Consider the following 15,496-nt stretch of genomic DNA (forward strand, 5'->3'; position numbering starts at 1 on the left):
TACTGCATTAGAGCATCTTCCTCCTACTGGAGGAGCAAACAGCTAAGCTAATTCTCTGTAGCAACACGACATAGAGGTCCTGTTCACACGACAAAGTTTCAAGTTAAAACATAAAACTTTTGTTGTGTTTTCTTTGTCCGTTCACAGGACAGCGGTGCTCAGAGCCACTGAAAATACAACTGTTTGAAAACGGTTCTGCACATGCTCAGTGGAAGGACAATCAGAACGATGTTTCCTCCGTTGTGTCATGACCTCCAGTTCAGATTCTCCTGGACTTGATAGTTTTACAGTTGACAGTCTCCGTAATATAAATCCATCTTGGTCATCTGTCAATACATATGTCAGTGTATTCCCATTGTTAATGTTTAAAGCGCATTATTCTCTGTGCACATACAAACAAAACAACCAACAGCGCAGCCTCGTGGCCCAACATGATAACTACATTGTTTTCAGTGTTTTTTCTGAAGTGCAAAAATGAATCATTTTCACTTGAAGCATTGTCGTCAACAGCTCCTACGTTCCCGCAAGCCATACTCACACGCTTACGATGGCAGCTGTGGTTCTCGCCGGTGGTCTTAACCCCCCCACCCCCCCACCCCCACCCTGAAAGTAATGAAGCGCCTCACCTACGACATGTGGTTCTGCTGCGAGGCCAGGTTCTGCTGCTGCTGCTGCTGCATGAGGAGCTGCTGCTGCTGACGCCGCCGGGCCGTGCGCAGCTTCTCGAAGCGCGCCTCCATCTCCTCCAGCACTTTGGGGGTGTAGCGGACCACCAGCTTCACGCTGTCCTTGGCCGCCTTCAGCAGCTCCACCGCCTTCTCGTGGTGCTCGCCCTCCACGCTCTGCGGGAACCCAGTTCAATATACTCGTAAAAATAGTAACCTCTCAAAGGAGGCAAAAAACCCCCCCCAGAAGTATTTCCGTCATTTTTAATACTCTGTGATTATGTGGAAGACTTATTCAAATCTCTCCAGAGTACGTCTGCTCTTCATTCCAGACATGTACAGCAGCTTTTGGCCTCGATCGCACCTCTAATCATTGACTCACATATCAAACTTGGAAATCAAACGCTTTGCGAGAAACTGCTAAAAACACTTGAGCTCAGGATATAGTTTTTTGGAGCAGGGCTTTAAATAATAAATGGAGGCAGGGGAGCTTATCTCTGCTCTCCCTCCCAGCCATTGATCCTCCCTCCTCGTACGCGGTGTCAAACAGGAAGTGCGATTTCGGACCTACCACGCCGTTAACGGATAGCAGCTGGTCGCCTCGCTTCAGGCCACCATGCCTCTCGGCGACGCCTCCGGGAATGATACGGGAGATGTAGATGGGCGAGTTCTGCTCTTTGCCGCCCATCACGTTGAAGCCCAGGCCCTCCTCCGTCTTGGGCAGCTCCACCACTCGCGGGTGGGAGTGACCCTCGCTGGCTGCGAATGCTGCGACCGTGGCCTGGAGGAAGAGGAGAAGGAGCAGGAGCAGGAGCCCAGTGAGGGAGCAGTGAAAAACTAATTGCCTCAGCAGCCCAACTGGCAAATGTAGAGACATTGTTCCAGCGAAGTGGAGCTGAGATGTTTGAGCAGGGAGACTGATTCAGTCAGATCCTATGTAGTGTGTTCATGTAATAGAGAGCACTTTACGTTTGCATGGATTTTGTGTGTGATCAACTAAAAATATCCAAATGAGTGACAGTATAAGCAAACAAGAGGGTTTTACATGTTTCAGACCAGCAGGGTTGTGGTCTTGTCATCAAATATGCCTTATTCCATCACCCTGCTGCGTTTAGCCTCATAAATATTGAACATTGATTCTCCCAGATTGTGCAAAAATGTGTACTATGTTTGAAAATGTGTGCATTGTTTATGAATTAAGTATTGCTAACTGTATGACAATGAGCAAACATTTTCAAAATTTTTTCACTAGTCTTCTCACACAAAACAAGGCATTTCTGGGCTTCTTTAAAAGAAGGCAAAAATGGCGAGTACACTCTTTCCTCCAGGGATTGCTCCCACCTTGGCTGGCACACAATAATCTCAGAAAAAAGTACAAGTAAAAAAAATGACCCACAAGGTTGAATCAACTTTAACAGAAGCCTCAGTCTTGTTTGGTTAGTGATATGGAGACTGCAAATAGTGGAGAGGGGTGGATTTTCAAACAGCCTCGGGTTCTACAAGCATTTTCGAACAGTGTTGTTTTGATTTTCCTTTTATATCTTAGCCAGAAACAAAGCGTGCTTCTCACTCTGAGCACCTGAGCGATGTGCTTGAGAGGGAAGATTGTCTCCGTCTGGTGGGACTGCAGCAGAACACCAAAGCAGACTCCGATGGTATCATGATTACAGTCGGTGCAGTCCGTGGTGCTCGTAGCATGTGAAAGTACACGATGTATTCCAGAGTGACTGCAGCCGTGGTGTGAATCCTGCCCCCCCACACCCCCACCCCCACCCCCTCCTCCACCCTCGCCTGCACCTTCTCATTTCAATGAGGACGGCCATGACAAAGCGTCAGGATTTAGTCAGGCTTTTGGGATTTAGAATCCACATGAGAAGTTCTCCCAAGTTTCTAAGCGCGCGGATTAATATGTCCGAGTTCACGCTGCAGGAGCAGCGAGACGACTTTGGCCCTCGGCGTCGGCAGCAGCTGCTGGGAGTTTGCTCGCCGCTCTGTGGGGTTTCTTTTGAACCGCCAGCCAAGCTCTTTGCCCCGCCGACAAAGAAACCCGGGAGCTCGTTAGCCAAGAGCCTGGGAAAGCTAATGGCAGAGGAACAGAGGGGGAGATGCCCTCTGTGCCCGCTGATCCTCGCATGCACTGCCACAGGTGCTGCTCTCCGTCAACTCAGCATCATTCGTGTGGGGTGGAGGAGGTGGGTGGAGGAGGGGATGGGGGGGGGGGGGGGGGGGTCTGTCAGAGGTTTTCCCCAGATGTGGATTGGAATTCTCAGCGGCAGTGGAGCTCGTGGACTTTGAGGTTTTTGACGCTGCCTCCAGGCAGCATCGTCAGCTCCTCTCCCTCTTCCCTATCCAATATGAACCTCAGATCCACGTTTATTCTCGTCTGCTGCACAACGGGAATGATCTACCGAAGGCTTGAGCGCATAAAAACAGGTGCAAACGTGATAATGCATGCACACACATGTTGAAGCTCATCTACTAAATATATGTACAGAGGCTTTAAACTGACAGACATGCAAAATATAACATTTTGCATTTAGCACAAACTACATTTATGAACATGGAAAATTGAGGAAAAATCTGCTCGATCGCACAAAATACTGGGAGTTAATGCTGATGGATTTATTACAATAACATGATTTATTACTCCTGAAAACCCTTGAATCTGTTTACATTGTTTCTGAAAATGAAGTGTAATTCGGCTCAGCCTTCAGCCATTATCTTGTTGAAAGCCACTTCCTCAATTGGCTCCCCACGACTTTTGTTTGTGGACTTAATTGCATCGTCTGTTTTACTTCAATTGGCCAACATTTGACTACTATTTGCACTTGATGTCACTGAAGGTCCTGTTCACACGGCATTGCAAGTGAAAATACATCGTATTTGTATCTTCGTTTCAGACAAGTTTCGAAAACAATGTTTTTTTTTTTCAAATGCTAATGATGAGCTAACATGCCAGGCCACAAGTTGGCGCTGTTGGTTGTTTTTGTAATGAAACCACACACATACCAGGTGCTGCAGTTTTCTTTCATAAATGAAATACCATTTTGGATTTGGTTGTATGCACAACATGGTTTTAGGCAGTGAGTCGTCCAGATGTAATTTGGATTTTCGGAAAAGACGGCCAAAAGAAAAGCAGATGTGTTGCTGAAAGCCGTCTAAAACATGTGTATAATGTCCGTCACTACTTGTCTAATTTTGTCTAAATCCATATTGTTTTCACAACTGACTTCTGGTTTTGTATTACGCCCAGTAACGAGCAATGTGATTAGTCAATTCATGCCATGTGGGCTATACGGTTTGAAAGGCAGCCCCTGATTGGTTCGTAATTCTCTGACTCATCATGGTGCGTTCAAATGCTGAGGCAGAGAGGAGGAATTTCCTTTCCAAGATGCTGAAGAATTAAATCTGCAGAATCCACACAGGTGCTACTAATTCTATGGACCTACGATCTATCTACCATATTTTCTGGATTATTAAGCCTTTCAAAGTGCTGGAAATTCCTGCACACAGAGAGAGAGAGAGAGAGAGAGAGAGAGAGAGAGAGATACACAATCACAGAGGGTTTTATCTCTGTTGATAAAGTATTTTATCAGTTATTTGCTGATTGTGATTCTGAGGAGGAAGATTCCTCAGCCACGGAGTCCAGCAGGGCGGGTTTACACGATGCACCTGAACGCATCATTCACGGCATTAGCCGCTGGACCACAGGTAGCAGCACAAAATGACGTCACGAAGAGCAGAAATTTCACTTTTAGGGCACGTTTTAGACAATCAGAGGCTCAAAACAGCATGTGTCTTCATGCAGAAGTAGAATCTGGCAGCTTGAACACCATTGACCCGTAAAAATCCATAAATTAGCGCGTCATTATATAAGCAACAGGGTTCAAAGCATGGGAAAAAAGTAGCGGCTTACAATGATATAGGCTTATAATTATATAGGCTTTCATTATATAGGCTTATAATTTTTATTTCCAAAATGTTGACACATTTGGATCTCTGTACATAATTAATATTTTTCATTGAAGAATAAAACATTTGTTTTAGTATTTGTTTGTTGTGAAAAATGGTGATTTTGATACAAGTATTGACAATCATGCTTGTTCCCCTAACAATTTAATTATGTGTGACTTGTGACATACTAAGATCTTGAGACTGAGCTATATAAGATTCAATATTCCATTAAAAACTAATAAGAGGATAACAGAATCTATTTCAGGTGCACAGTTTAGGGGTGCAGTTGGACATTTTTGACACACAGAATCTTTGGATTGACACCCAAAACACCAATTTCTGCCCAAAACCATGATGCGCAATGCATGGAAACATTCTTCATCACAGTTTGGTAGTTGTTCCGCAATATATACTGTATATAAACCTAACTCCTAATATGCTGTGATAATGCACTTATGTGAACAAAAAAAATGATCAAACTTAATCTACAGGAGGTAGACTCTGCAGCATCATTACATTTTTTGCCTGATCAATTATTCACCTGAGGAAAAAGAGCCTCAATGTGTCACAGGAGGAGATGGTGGAAGTTCCTGCTGTGATCAGGTCCTGCTTTAATGTGCAGATTATTGAAAAGCTCCTTTTTAATTTGTCGTCCTCATGAATATTGTGTCTCTGCCAGCTAATCGTGCAGTTTCTTCAAATTGATCCCGATGAACTGCATTTTTCTTTCATATTTAGATCTAATTTGGAATGGAAATCATAATGGATTTGGGTGAATGCACAATGCATGGCAGAGAAGACTATTGCAGTTAAATCGGCCTTTGGTGATACGTATATTGCACATGTTTATGTCGCGAAAAGAGATATGGGTGTTTTGCACAGTCCTCTTTTCATCAGGTCCTTAAGGCTTCATTGACAAGATGATTTTAAGTGAAAATGCTAAACTTTTGTAGCATTCCAGGGGTCTGTTGTTACGATAATGGAGGTCTGAGTCACTGAAAATGCAACTTTTTGAAAATAGCTCATCGTGCCATGACTCCCTGTCCATATTCTCCTGGACTTGGTAGTTTTATAGTTGACAGTCACTGTAATAACAATCCAACTTGGTCGTCTGTCCACCAGAATGTCCGTGTCCTCCCGTTGTTAATGTTTAGAACGTATTGATCTCTGTGTTCATGTGGTCTTATTACATCATCAAACAACAGCTCCCACTAGTGGCTCAACATGTTAACCAGATTGTTTTCAGAACGTTTCTATGTAAACAAGAAAGTCTTCTGAAACAAAAATGCAGAAATGATGCGTTTTCACTTGAGAAGTTGTGCAAACGGGTTCTAAATCTCCTCGGTCTTCTCTCTCTCTCTCTCTCTCTCTCTGTTCATCCATGAATTGAACAGGCAGCTCCTCAGCATGCACGCCGTCGCCTCTCAGGCCTCACAGCGCTTCGACCTTCACAACTTTATCTGGGTTTCTGTGAGCAAAAAAACAATCTGGCAGATGGCCGGCCCCTCACACACACACTCACACACACACACACACAGGAGGCATTATAAATGAAAAACTTGCTCCAGGATACATAGTAGAGGCTCCACACTGTATAAGTACAACAGAACATATCCACAGTCACTTCCTACCAGCCTCACAGCTTTGTTTTTTCTCAATGCTGTGATAGTTCCTGCCTCTATTAAGATCAGTAATAAAGGCCTCGGGCTGGAAATCAAAGTTGAATTAATTAAATTAATGAAGCAATCATATCGACTCAAGTTATTCAGGTGGAACCAAAATATGGAAAGCTGGGAAATTATAAGTTTCCACAACTTCAGCGCTCCAGACGCCAAGGAGTTGTCACATATTTCACATGTTTCATCACAGTTTTCATAGCATAGGGACTTGGATTTGAGTACCTCTGCTGCAGCATGCACGTCTATTCCTACCCCCGAAATATAAGTGAGAATGATCGAAGGCAAATGCTGCTGAGTGGATATATCTCTGCAGGGAGTGGCTTTTAAAAAATATCTGGCACTCCTGCTTGGCAGTATCCCTCCAGCCAAGCCAGTTCAGATCATTAGCCGCGTGCTTAATTGCCCATGCAGCGCGTGTGCAAATTTAATACCGATTTAGAAGTGGTGACTTTTCACAGTTCGGGGGCAAGGAGAGAGTTTTAAAGCTTAAATCAGAACCTTCAAGCTTAACTGTGACAACTTATTTTGTGGAGTGAATAGACGTTACGCAAAGCCTTAAAGAAAAGGCTCTTTTTCCAGATCAGTCAATAAGACCCCCTTTGAGGATCGACTGGATATTTTCAGGAGCATTAAAACAAGATCAATACGATTATCTTTGGTGATTGCAAATGTGGAAGTGACTGCGAAGTGATTTTACGTCCTTTGTTGCAGATTTTATATCAAGAATATGGATTCAGATTGAATCCATTAAAAGTTGAGGACCGTCTCTGTGATCCACGTTTTACTAAGCCAGTGAAGCCAAACGGGTGGTGCTCACATTTAGCACTATACAAAACCAAGAACCCTCCAGCGCCTCTTCTAAAATCGAAACAGTGTTATGATGTTTTTTACTTATACACATTGAAATTAATCATAACATTGTGCTACAGAGACTGGAACATATCAGGATTTAAGGTAAAGCACTAAACTGGTTTCGATCATATTTATTAGATTCCACTTCAATCATGTTAATGACTCTTCAGCTCAGACAAGAGTTAAACATGGAGTTCCGCAAGGTTGTGTCTTAGGTCCTGTACTTTTCACATTCGATGTGCTTTCTGGAGGGAATGTTATCAGGAAATACTCTATTAACTTCCTTTGTTGTGCAGATGATACATAAATCTATTTTTCTATGAAACCAGATGATACCGATCAACTTGTCAAACGAGAAGCTCGATGGAAGTTCTCACCTGATGATCCTAGAGACCTGCTAGCATTCACAAAACATTAACACAGATCCTGATACAAAAGTGTGTCTTTATCTGGTGGCTTTGGTTTATTTTGGGCGTCTTTTGTATGTTATGGTTGTTGGTTCATCCTGTGTTTCTGCGTTTCTTTCTGTGATCTCTGGGTTTTTGTGTTTTGGGGATTTTTAGGGTACATCCATACAACGAAAAAAAACAAATTCTTTCTCCCCAGCCTTCACCCAAATAATTCTGACCACACGTCACTCTGAACATGGCTCAAGACGAGGCTTCAGGGCATGCAGTACACATGCCAGGCCTTTAGGGTGCTGTGACTCACCAAACACACCAAAAACACAGAAGAAGGCAAAGCAGTAGAAGTAGATTCCTGCTCATAAACCTCTATATAACTCTAGTTCTATAGCGGCACTATTCCTGCTGCTAGCATCAGTAGCTTCTGCAGCTCCACCGGAGCTTGTAGTCCCTGATTGTTGTGGTTATTTGATGACATCACGGACTGCGGTGGGCAAGAGGGGGGCAATTATTCATCTTTTTTCCACAGATGATCGTCTTTGATGACTTTGCCGTCCACACCCCAGGGGTTGGATGGCACGAGCCGGGGTTTTAAAATTTCCCTACTCTGGGACCCGTGTTAAAAAAAAAAAACCAACCTCTTTTCACGTTTCTAAAACACCACCTCATGTGGATGACAGGCCAAAAACAGCACATTTAGATTAACCGGTTTCATGGTGTTGACAGCGCCTTTGTCTTTTGGGCTTTTTGTTTAGTTTTTCCGATACAACGGGCTCCTGTTCCACCCACTGGTGTCATTATCAGTCCTCTGAGCAAACCACGACAGAACCAAGAGTAAAAACTGTTGGCCACATCAACATGATAAAAAGAAGCCTGCCAGTTGCTTCATTACTGGGACCGCTGAGTGGAAATAAACCTTTTAATTGTTCAATTACATGATAATTGAAGCACTTGATGAGGTGGCAGGTCATGCTGTCCTGGGAGCTTCGCCTCGGCTCTGAATGACAGAAAACGTAGATGTTCGCCACCTCACAGTTCGCCACAGTCAACGCTAACATTAGCTATAATGCTGGAATATACACATCAACGGTAAATACTTCAACTTTTCCTTTATTGTAGTTAGATAAGATGCACATTACCCCCTTGAAATATACCATGCAGATTTCTTTCCACATTCCTGTTTATATGCATACCAAATGAGCAATGCGTACCCATCTAATTAGAAGGTTTCCTAAGTGTTAAAATGTGTGTGTTTTGCGAAGATAGGTGCTTAGCATCATTATGCTAATTCGAGCTAATTACGTCCCAGCTTTTAGCAGTATATTTAACTGTGTGAGAATCGCATCAATGTCCTCATTTAACTCTCCGTTGCTTCGCTCACACGTTGAATTGCAATTTATAAGACAAGGCCGCACAAAGGAAGAGGAATCGTTCCCATCTTTCTGTTCACATAAAAACACACTCTGCTTTGTTTCTGTCATCCGTTCCCGTGCACGTCCACGTCCACGTCCACGTCCACGTCCACGTCCGCCGCCCACGCTAAGCGAGGAGCGGAGGAGGAGTGGACTCAGCTGGACGCTGAACCAGCCTTTAGCTGATCTCTTCAAATCTCATCTTCCACAAACTAAATCATGAAAAACCTTTTCTCACTCTTTTCTTTCACGCGTCCTTTGAAGGTGAGCCGACGGTGTGAAGTCCTGCTTAGCCCTTCGCAGGGCACCTCTTGAAATCCAACCTCCGGTGTGTCATTGAAGACGATTTGATTCTTTCTTTCCCTTCTTTTTTTACTCTTTTGATTTTCGGAAAAAACATCCAATGCAAATCCCTTGAACTCTAATGAAAAGTCTCACACTGAGCAAAATTACACACAATACATCACTTATAGCTGAGAAACGTCTCTGAATCAGAAAAATCTCACAAGTTTTCCGTACAATCCTTTTCTAAACACCACTACCACAATGTAATATGTAATTTATACAGAAATTTACTTTGCGAATTGAATCTCGTACAATCTTGTATATCTTCCCAGGTGGTATTTACTGGTGTATATTGAAATACAAGTCGCATCTTCTAAGTATCATGGCCAGCCAAACAACAAACAGTGAATCCAGAAAATATGGTAATTATTTACTTTGAACTAAATGAAGGCAACAATACTATCTGTTAAGTATTATCAACGATAAACAAACGCACAAAGCTGAATAACCCACATACTTTGAGATTCAGAGAAATCAAGACTAAAATCGTCTGAGGAAAACATCCTCCTACACAGCAGGCGGCAAAAATACAAGATGAGCACAGAGAACATGCTGCTACATTTTCCTTACAAATGTCCTCTTTCAAAATAAAGTGTATTGATTAATATTCACATGCATGCATGACTCAACAAATTGTATGTACCAAACTGTGAATTCACATGTAATGCAAATTATGTGTTTGTATGCACGTTTGGGGTAAAAATGTCTGTGCAAATGCCAGAAAACGAGAATTTAAAAAAGCATTTATCAATCCTATTTAATTGAACAAGTCCATTTTGAAGAAGAATATGACAAATATAAAAAAAGCGTGACAAATCAGAAGTGATAACACAGAGCTGGCACATGTTAAAATTAGAATCAGATCTGAGTGTTTTAGTAACAATGCAACAACTAAAAATTGTTTTGTTTTTGTAATGGTGGAAATTATGAAAATAATTATTATAAAAAATTATGCAAAAAGTGAGAGTTTCTGCCCCTGTTTTCCAAAATAACTTTCAATATCAGATGGTGTTGTGCTGGTCTGTGATTGGACGGTTCTAATTGGTATCTTAATGACCATATATGAACAAAAAGTTTGATGTCTCTATTTTCGGATCTTACCCATCTCTGTGATATCACACACATGAGCAATACTCTTGCCAGCGGAAACCGGAGAGACACGTAAAAAACCTGAACTATCATTCAACTACAGCCTCCAACAAACAGACACGGAGAAGATTTGTTACGAGCAGTGAAATGTAATCACGCATCAAAGCCTGGAATTATAGAAATCTATCTTTATCAGCGCCAAAATGTAGAACAAAACAGCAAATCTATAACACAGTGAAATGTGACAGCAGCTAAACAAATGTTCTTTTATCATCGCCTCGTTCGGGAAGGTAGTTTTTCTTCAAGTGACATCTGTGTTCATAGAGGAAAAAAAACATATCCATCTTATAGCTGTGCCAAATTAAGAAAAAATAGAATGGAGTGGTTGCAAATGGGATAAATCTGAGACGGCGTTGGAGGGAGTGAGAGGAGATTTGCGACGCCGATGAAAGCATGAGGTAACAGATGATTGTTGAAATGAGGATGAGAGGAGACAAACATTTAGCTCATTCACAGCTGTAATGCCACTTTCTCTTCGGGGAAATCGTAACGTGATCCGTGTATAGATTACGACTTTATCTGACCTCTGGTGCTTCGTTTTCCTCCTCTGGTGCTCAGCGATCAAACAACACAAGACTTTCAGTCAAACTGTTTCTGTGAACTCATTTCTAACTTTTTTTTTTTTTTTTACACAAATTATAACGTTTTTCAAATTGGAAATTACTGTTATGAACATCTGAAGATCTGTATATGTGTTGACGAGCTCCTGGTTGTAGCACTGGCACTGGTTTAGCCTGACCGGCACAAACTTAAAGGTAAATCCACTGAGAAAATAACACCTTCAGATTCACATGAAATATTTAGAAACACATAACACGCACATATTTATTGTATAAAGTGCTTTGAATTCTACAATGTGAACCGTCCTCACTTACTTGAGTTTACAAAGTTTAACTGAGTGATGTGGACGAGTCGTTCTCCTCCTACATTTCATTTAAAGGTGAATTATTATAAAGCTACAAATGTGCCAGTCATTCTTTTTTAAAGGTTAAAGGTGTTAAATGACTGATTGTGTGCTGAATCCTCCCTTCAGACTTTAGGACTCTTTACACATAATGAGGACACTTGATTTTATCGTGCTTGGTCCAGAAGAAGTTACTGTTACTCTGTAATGTGATTACCAGGTTATTCCACGGCCGTCAGTTACAGTTTGCACTTATTAAGTCGGAGGATTTCATTGCAGATCTTACCTTGGCGGTGGCTCTGGCCTGGTACTCCGGACAGCCATTCACCGTGATTGTTTCATGCATGTACTGATACACCTGAAAGAAAAGAAGAGAGACGGGCGGTTTGATTACACCTCCAGGTTCCTTTCATCGGATAATAATATTATCATCGCACAGCATTCAACCACATGAATTAGTTATTATAAGGGTAACATCCTTGTTGTCACATTTGTGAAAAGTACGTTTTATAGAAATTAAGTACAAAAACCTTCCACCTCTGAGTAAAAGTTAAAAAATGCAGGTTTGGAGTTGTTCTCTGAGTCTACTTTGTTTCTTCGAATGTGTCCCTTACACAAGGAAATTCCTTTGAATAATTTGAATTAAAAAAATTACCTTCAAATGTAGACAGAAAATAAGTACAGAGTCAATCTGCACAGATTAGATTTTGAAAAGAAAAGAGGAAGAAACTGGGCAGGGTATTGCATGTTTATTGTTGTCATGATATTTACATGCAAAAATGTAACTTTGCGAATGTTCTGCCATGTTAACGTTTCAAGTGTTTTGTTCTCTGCTGTGTGTTTGTGTGGTTTCATTACTCCATGTCTTCTGTGTGTTCTCTTTTCTCATGAGCTCCAAGAGCAAAAACTGAGGAAAAATCAGCATCCAAAAGTCGTAGCCGGTGTAAATAAGAGGCAAGAGAAAGACTGTTATTAAGAACAAATCTCCAAACACCAAGAGATCAACATCATCCACAAACGTGTTACGATTTATCGCGTCATTATTCCAATATTCAACATCATTGCAGTACAGACACGTGAAAACCCCCCCGAGCCGCCACCTCTGATTGCTCCTGGGTTAAGTATTCAGAGTGGTACAACACGACCTCGTCCTCTCTTCTGCTCTCTGAACGAGTGGCGCTGGAAGGTCTCCTTAACAGCCACATTTTACTGGAAAGGTCAGCCGTCGCCAGCGATTCCGTCTGCTTCGCCAAACACTTCTTCACACGGACGGACAGCAGAGCCGTGTCTTTGCTGTATTACTGCCTGTTCTGCAGACTCGCTCGACTCCTTATCCAGTCAGGATCGGACTGTGCTTCTATTACTCAAAGGAAACGGCGAGGAAGGTGCGCACACCCTGCTGAAAACAGCTACATTACATCAAGGCCTGGCATTTCACTGTGTGGAATATTCAAGGATTTGCACGCTGAAACATCTTCATCGCAGTAATTTAAAGACTTTTCTGTGAGAGCGCAGACACAAAAATCTCTGATTTGTGTGTTTTTAGAGTCTTTGTGCTGTACTTTAAAAGGATTTCATGCAAGGTGTTAAAAAAAATTGGGTGGAAAAAACCCCCTGATATTTCAGTAGATTTGCAAATTAAGAACTGAGCATCATTCTTGGAAAAAATATGTTCGTCAGCTGTTCACACCCCTTTGAAAGGCATCAGAGCACAAGTTTTTCAGCAAATCTCAATGGAGAATTTAGTTTTTTTCTACTGAAATGAAGAAACTGGGTTCTAGTAGTTCGGCGTTTATTCAGACATCAGAATTTCGGGTCCACAGCCTTTTTTCAGAGGCGCTCCAAGAAAACGAATAATGAAATGCTGAATAATTTAAGCTTTGTTTATACCAAAGTGAAAATGCATAATTTTTTTCATTTTCGTTTCAGAATGTTGGGCCACTCATGGGTGCTGTTGTTTGTTTTGGCAATGAAACCACACACAACTTGCATGCAGACAACAATATGCTATGAACATAAACAATGGCCTGGAGGCTTAACAGAGAAAACCTGTTCATGTTTACGTGGAAATGTTTTCAAACAATATTCGTTTTCATGGAAACGGCACAGAAATTGAGCGACGGAGTTAGCATGCTCTGAAGGCCACCATTATTGTTACTGTCCATCGACAGCAGGCACAGTAGCAGCGGTTCCACCATTTACACAGAGACGTCATGTGACTTTTGTGTCACGTAAATGCCCAAGAAAGAAAGAAAGAAAGAAAGAAAGACTTTATTGATCCAGCTGCTTAAATGATGAACAACATTCTCTTCATTTAAAAGAGTTGAAATGCAGCTCTATTCTTCCGTCACACTAATGCAGTGCAGCTTTCAGACTTTAGACGCATCCAGACCAGCCGTATTTCAGGCATATCTAGAAACCACATGACAGAGTGGAGTCAGATATCTCATCTCGCGCTGCAGGGAAATAATGAATGTTACAACAGGAGGGAGGAGATACGGGTTGGAAATCATTGAGATGTATGAGCTGATGACAAAAACTCAGGTTTTTGTTCTGTTTTTTTCCCCCCCTCCATGAGCTGGAGCTACTGGCTCGATGGAAATGATGTATTACAGGTCAGATCCGATCAGTTCGATTAGCAAACACATTTAGATTTGGCTGTTCGTCTGTGGCCGGTACTGAACAACTCTACCCTCAGCCCGCGGCTCAGAGCAAGACAAACTCTCCTCTGTGATGAAGAGCAGTGATTCTCAACCGGGGATGGTGGTGATGGTGGTGGTGGTGATGGTGGTGGTGGGAAGGGGGGGGGTGTTCGGCCCGCAAGACGCTCCAATGCAACAACATTTTGGATATTTCACTGTATTTTCCTGCCAAAAGTTTCATTAAAATTGGCTTAACGTTGAGATTGTAGTCAGATTCAGTCAGTATTCTTTGGTTTTGTGACATTTCCATCACATATTCTCTGCACTGCAACAAAGAAAAACTTTAAAGGTTGAATTTAAGGCTTGTAATGGCCATATTTTACCAGCCTAGCCCACTCCCGGGTAAATTGGGCCGAATGTAGCCAATGTGCTTGACACCCCTGGTTTAAGGAATATAAAACATTTTTCTGTCTCAAAAAATAGGTGAGCCAGCGTATATTCCATTCATGTCACAAATTCAATGTTTCATTCTTTACAAGATACTAAGATACAGCATTCAAGACTATTTTTGTGGCTTGAATACTATTTCTGTGAAAAACTCTGCCTTTTTTATCGGGCTGAATTGGTCAAATGTGGATATTTTCACTGAGCTGCCGCAACGCCACCTTTGATATCCCAGAAACCCAAGAAGCAGGTTTCTGAAGGTGACATCAGTTAGCAAAACAGTTTAACTGCCACAAATTCCAGTTGGTTTGTAAATATATAGAATTTGGTGTGATGGATATGGGCATTATTCTCTCTGCAGAAGTGATACATTTTATGGAAATAAAGATTTTGATAAGATCTTTATTAAGAAAGATAATGACGCTTATGTTCAAGAAAAAGGTTGGGAATCACTGAGTTTTCGATATTGTGGCACAGACATGAATTTGAATCGATGAAGCCTCAAACAAAAGGCCTCAGAAACACCTGTCGAGTCTGAACCTTCAGATTTTTCCTCGCCTCGGAGCTGTGGAACAACATTATCTCTGAGTTTCAGTCGACTTATTTGCTCATGGACTTGAAAGCTGCGCTCCACATTCTGGCACTTCCTGAGCAGATTTACGGCGACGGAGCTTTTCGGTGCGATGAGGCTGCAGTCCGAACGCACTCAACTCCCAGACGACACCTTTTACCCAAGGTGCACCTTTTTAGACCGAGCACAGCTTTGTAAATGCCATAGAAGACCTTCTTTGCCTTCCTTTCCCCAATGCCTCTCGTTTATCCGTTGCTTCTGTAAATGCTAATTACAGCAATTTATTCCGCCTGCGACTGCTTCTCCCTCTCAGCACTCTTCCCAGACGTGGAATCTCTTAACAATGCTGGCTTCATTTATCTGCGAATGTAATGCCTTTTGGGCTTTCAAACTCTGCTCTGTGTTGTGTAAATGTTTAGTAATGGCTTTACTCAAACATGGCAAGGGTGTTACAGCCGGAGCTTAAGCAACATCT

General features: G+C 42.0%; 1 protein-coding gene across 2 annotated transcripts in view; it reads right to left on the minus strand.

Moving 5' to 3' along the window:
- The window catches only part of lin7a (lin-7 homolog A (C. elegans)), a 46,929-nt gene that overhangs the window by 5,660 nt on the left and 25,773 nt on the right, over positions 1 to 15,496 (minus strand). Inside the window, exons 3-5 of one of the 2 annotated variants that reach the window (XM_080517969.1) lie at positions 11,651 to 11,722; positions 1,237 to 1,446; positions 631 to 842 (exon numbers count right to left, since the gene is read on the minus strand). In XM_080517969.1, coding sequence (XP_080374095.1) covers positions 631 to 842; positions 1,237 to 1,446; positions 11,651 to 11,722 — 494 coding nt within the window. Of the gene's footprint in view, positions 1 to 626; positions 843 to 1,236; positions 1,447 to 11,650; positions 11,723 to 15,496 lie in introns of both variants that reach the window. The other variant, XM_080517970.1, reaches the window with a different exon arrangement.

The sequence above is a fragment of the Blennius ocellaris genome (genome assembly GCF_963422515.1).
Source record: "Blennius ocellaris genome assembly, chromosome: 22".
Lineage (NCBI taxonomy): Eukaryota > Metazoa > Chordata > Actinopteri > Blenniiformes > Blenniidae > Blennius > Blennius ocellaris.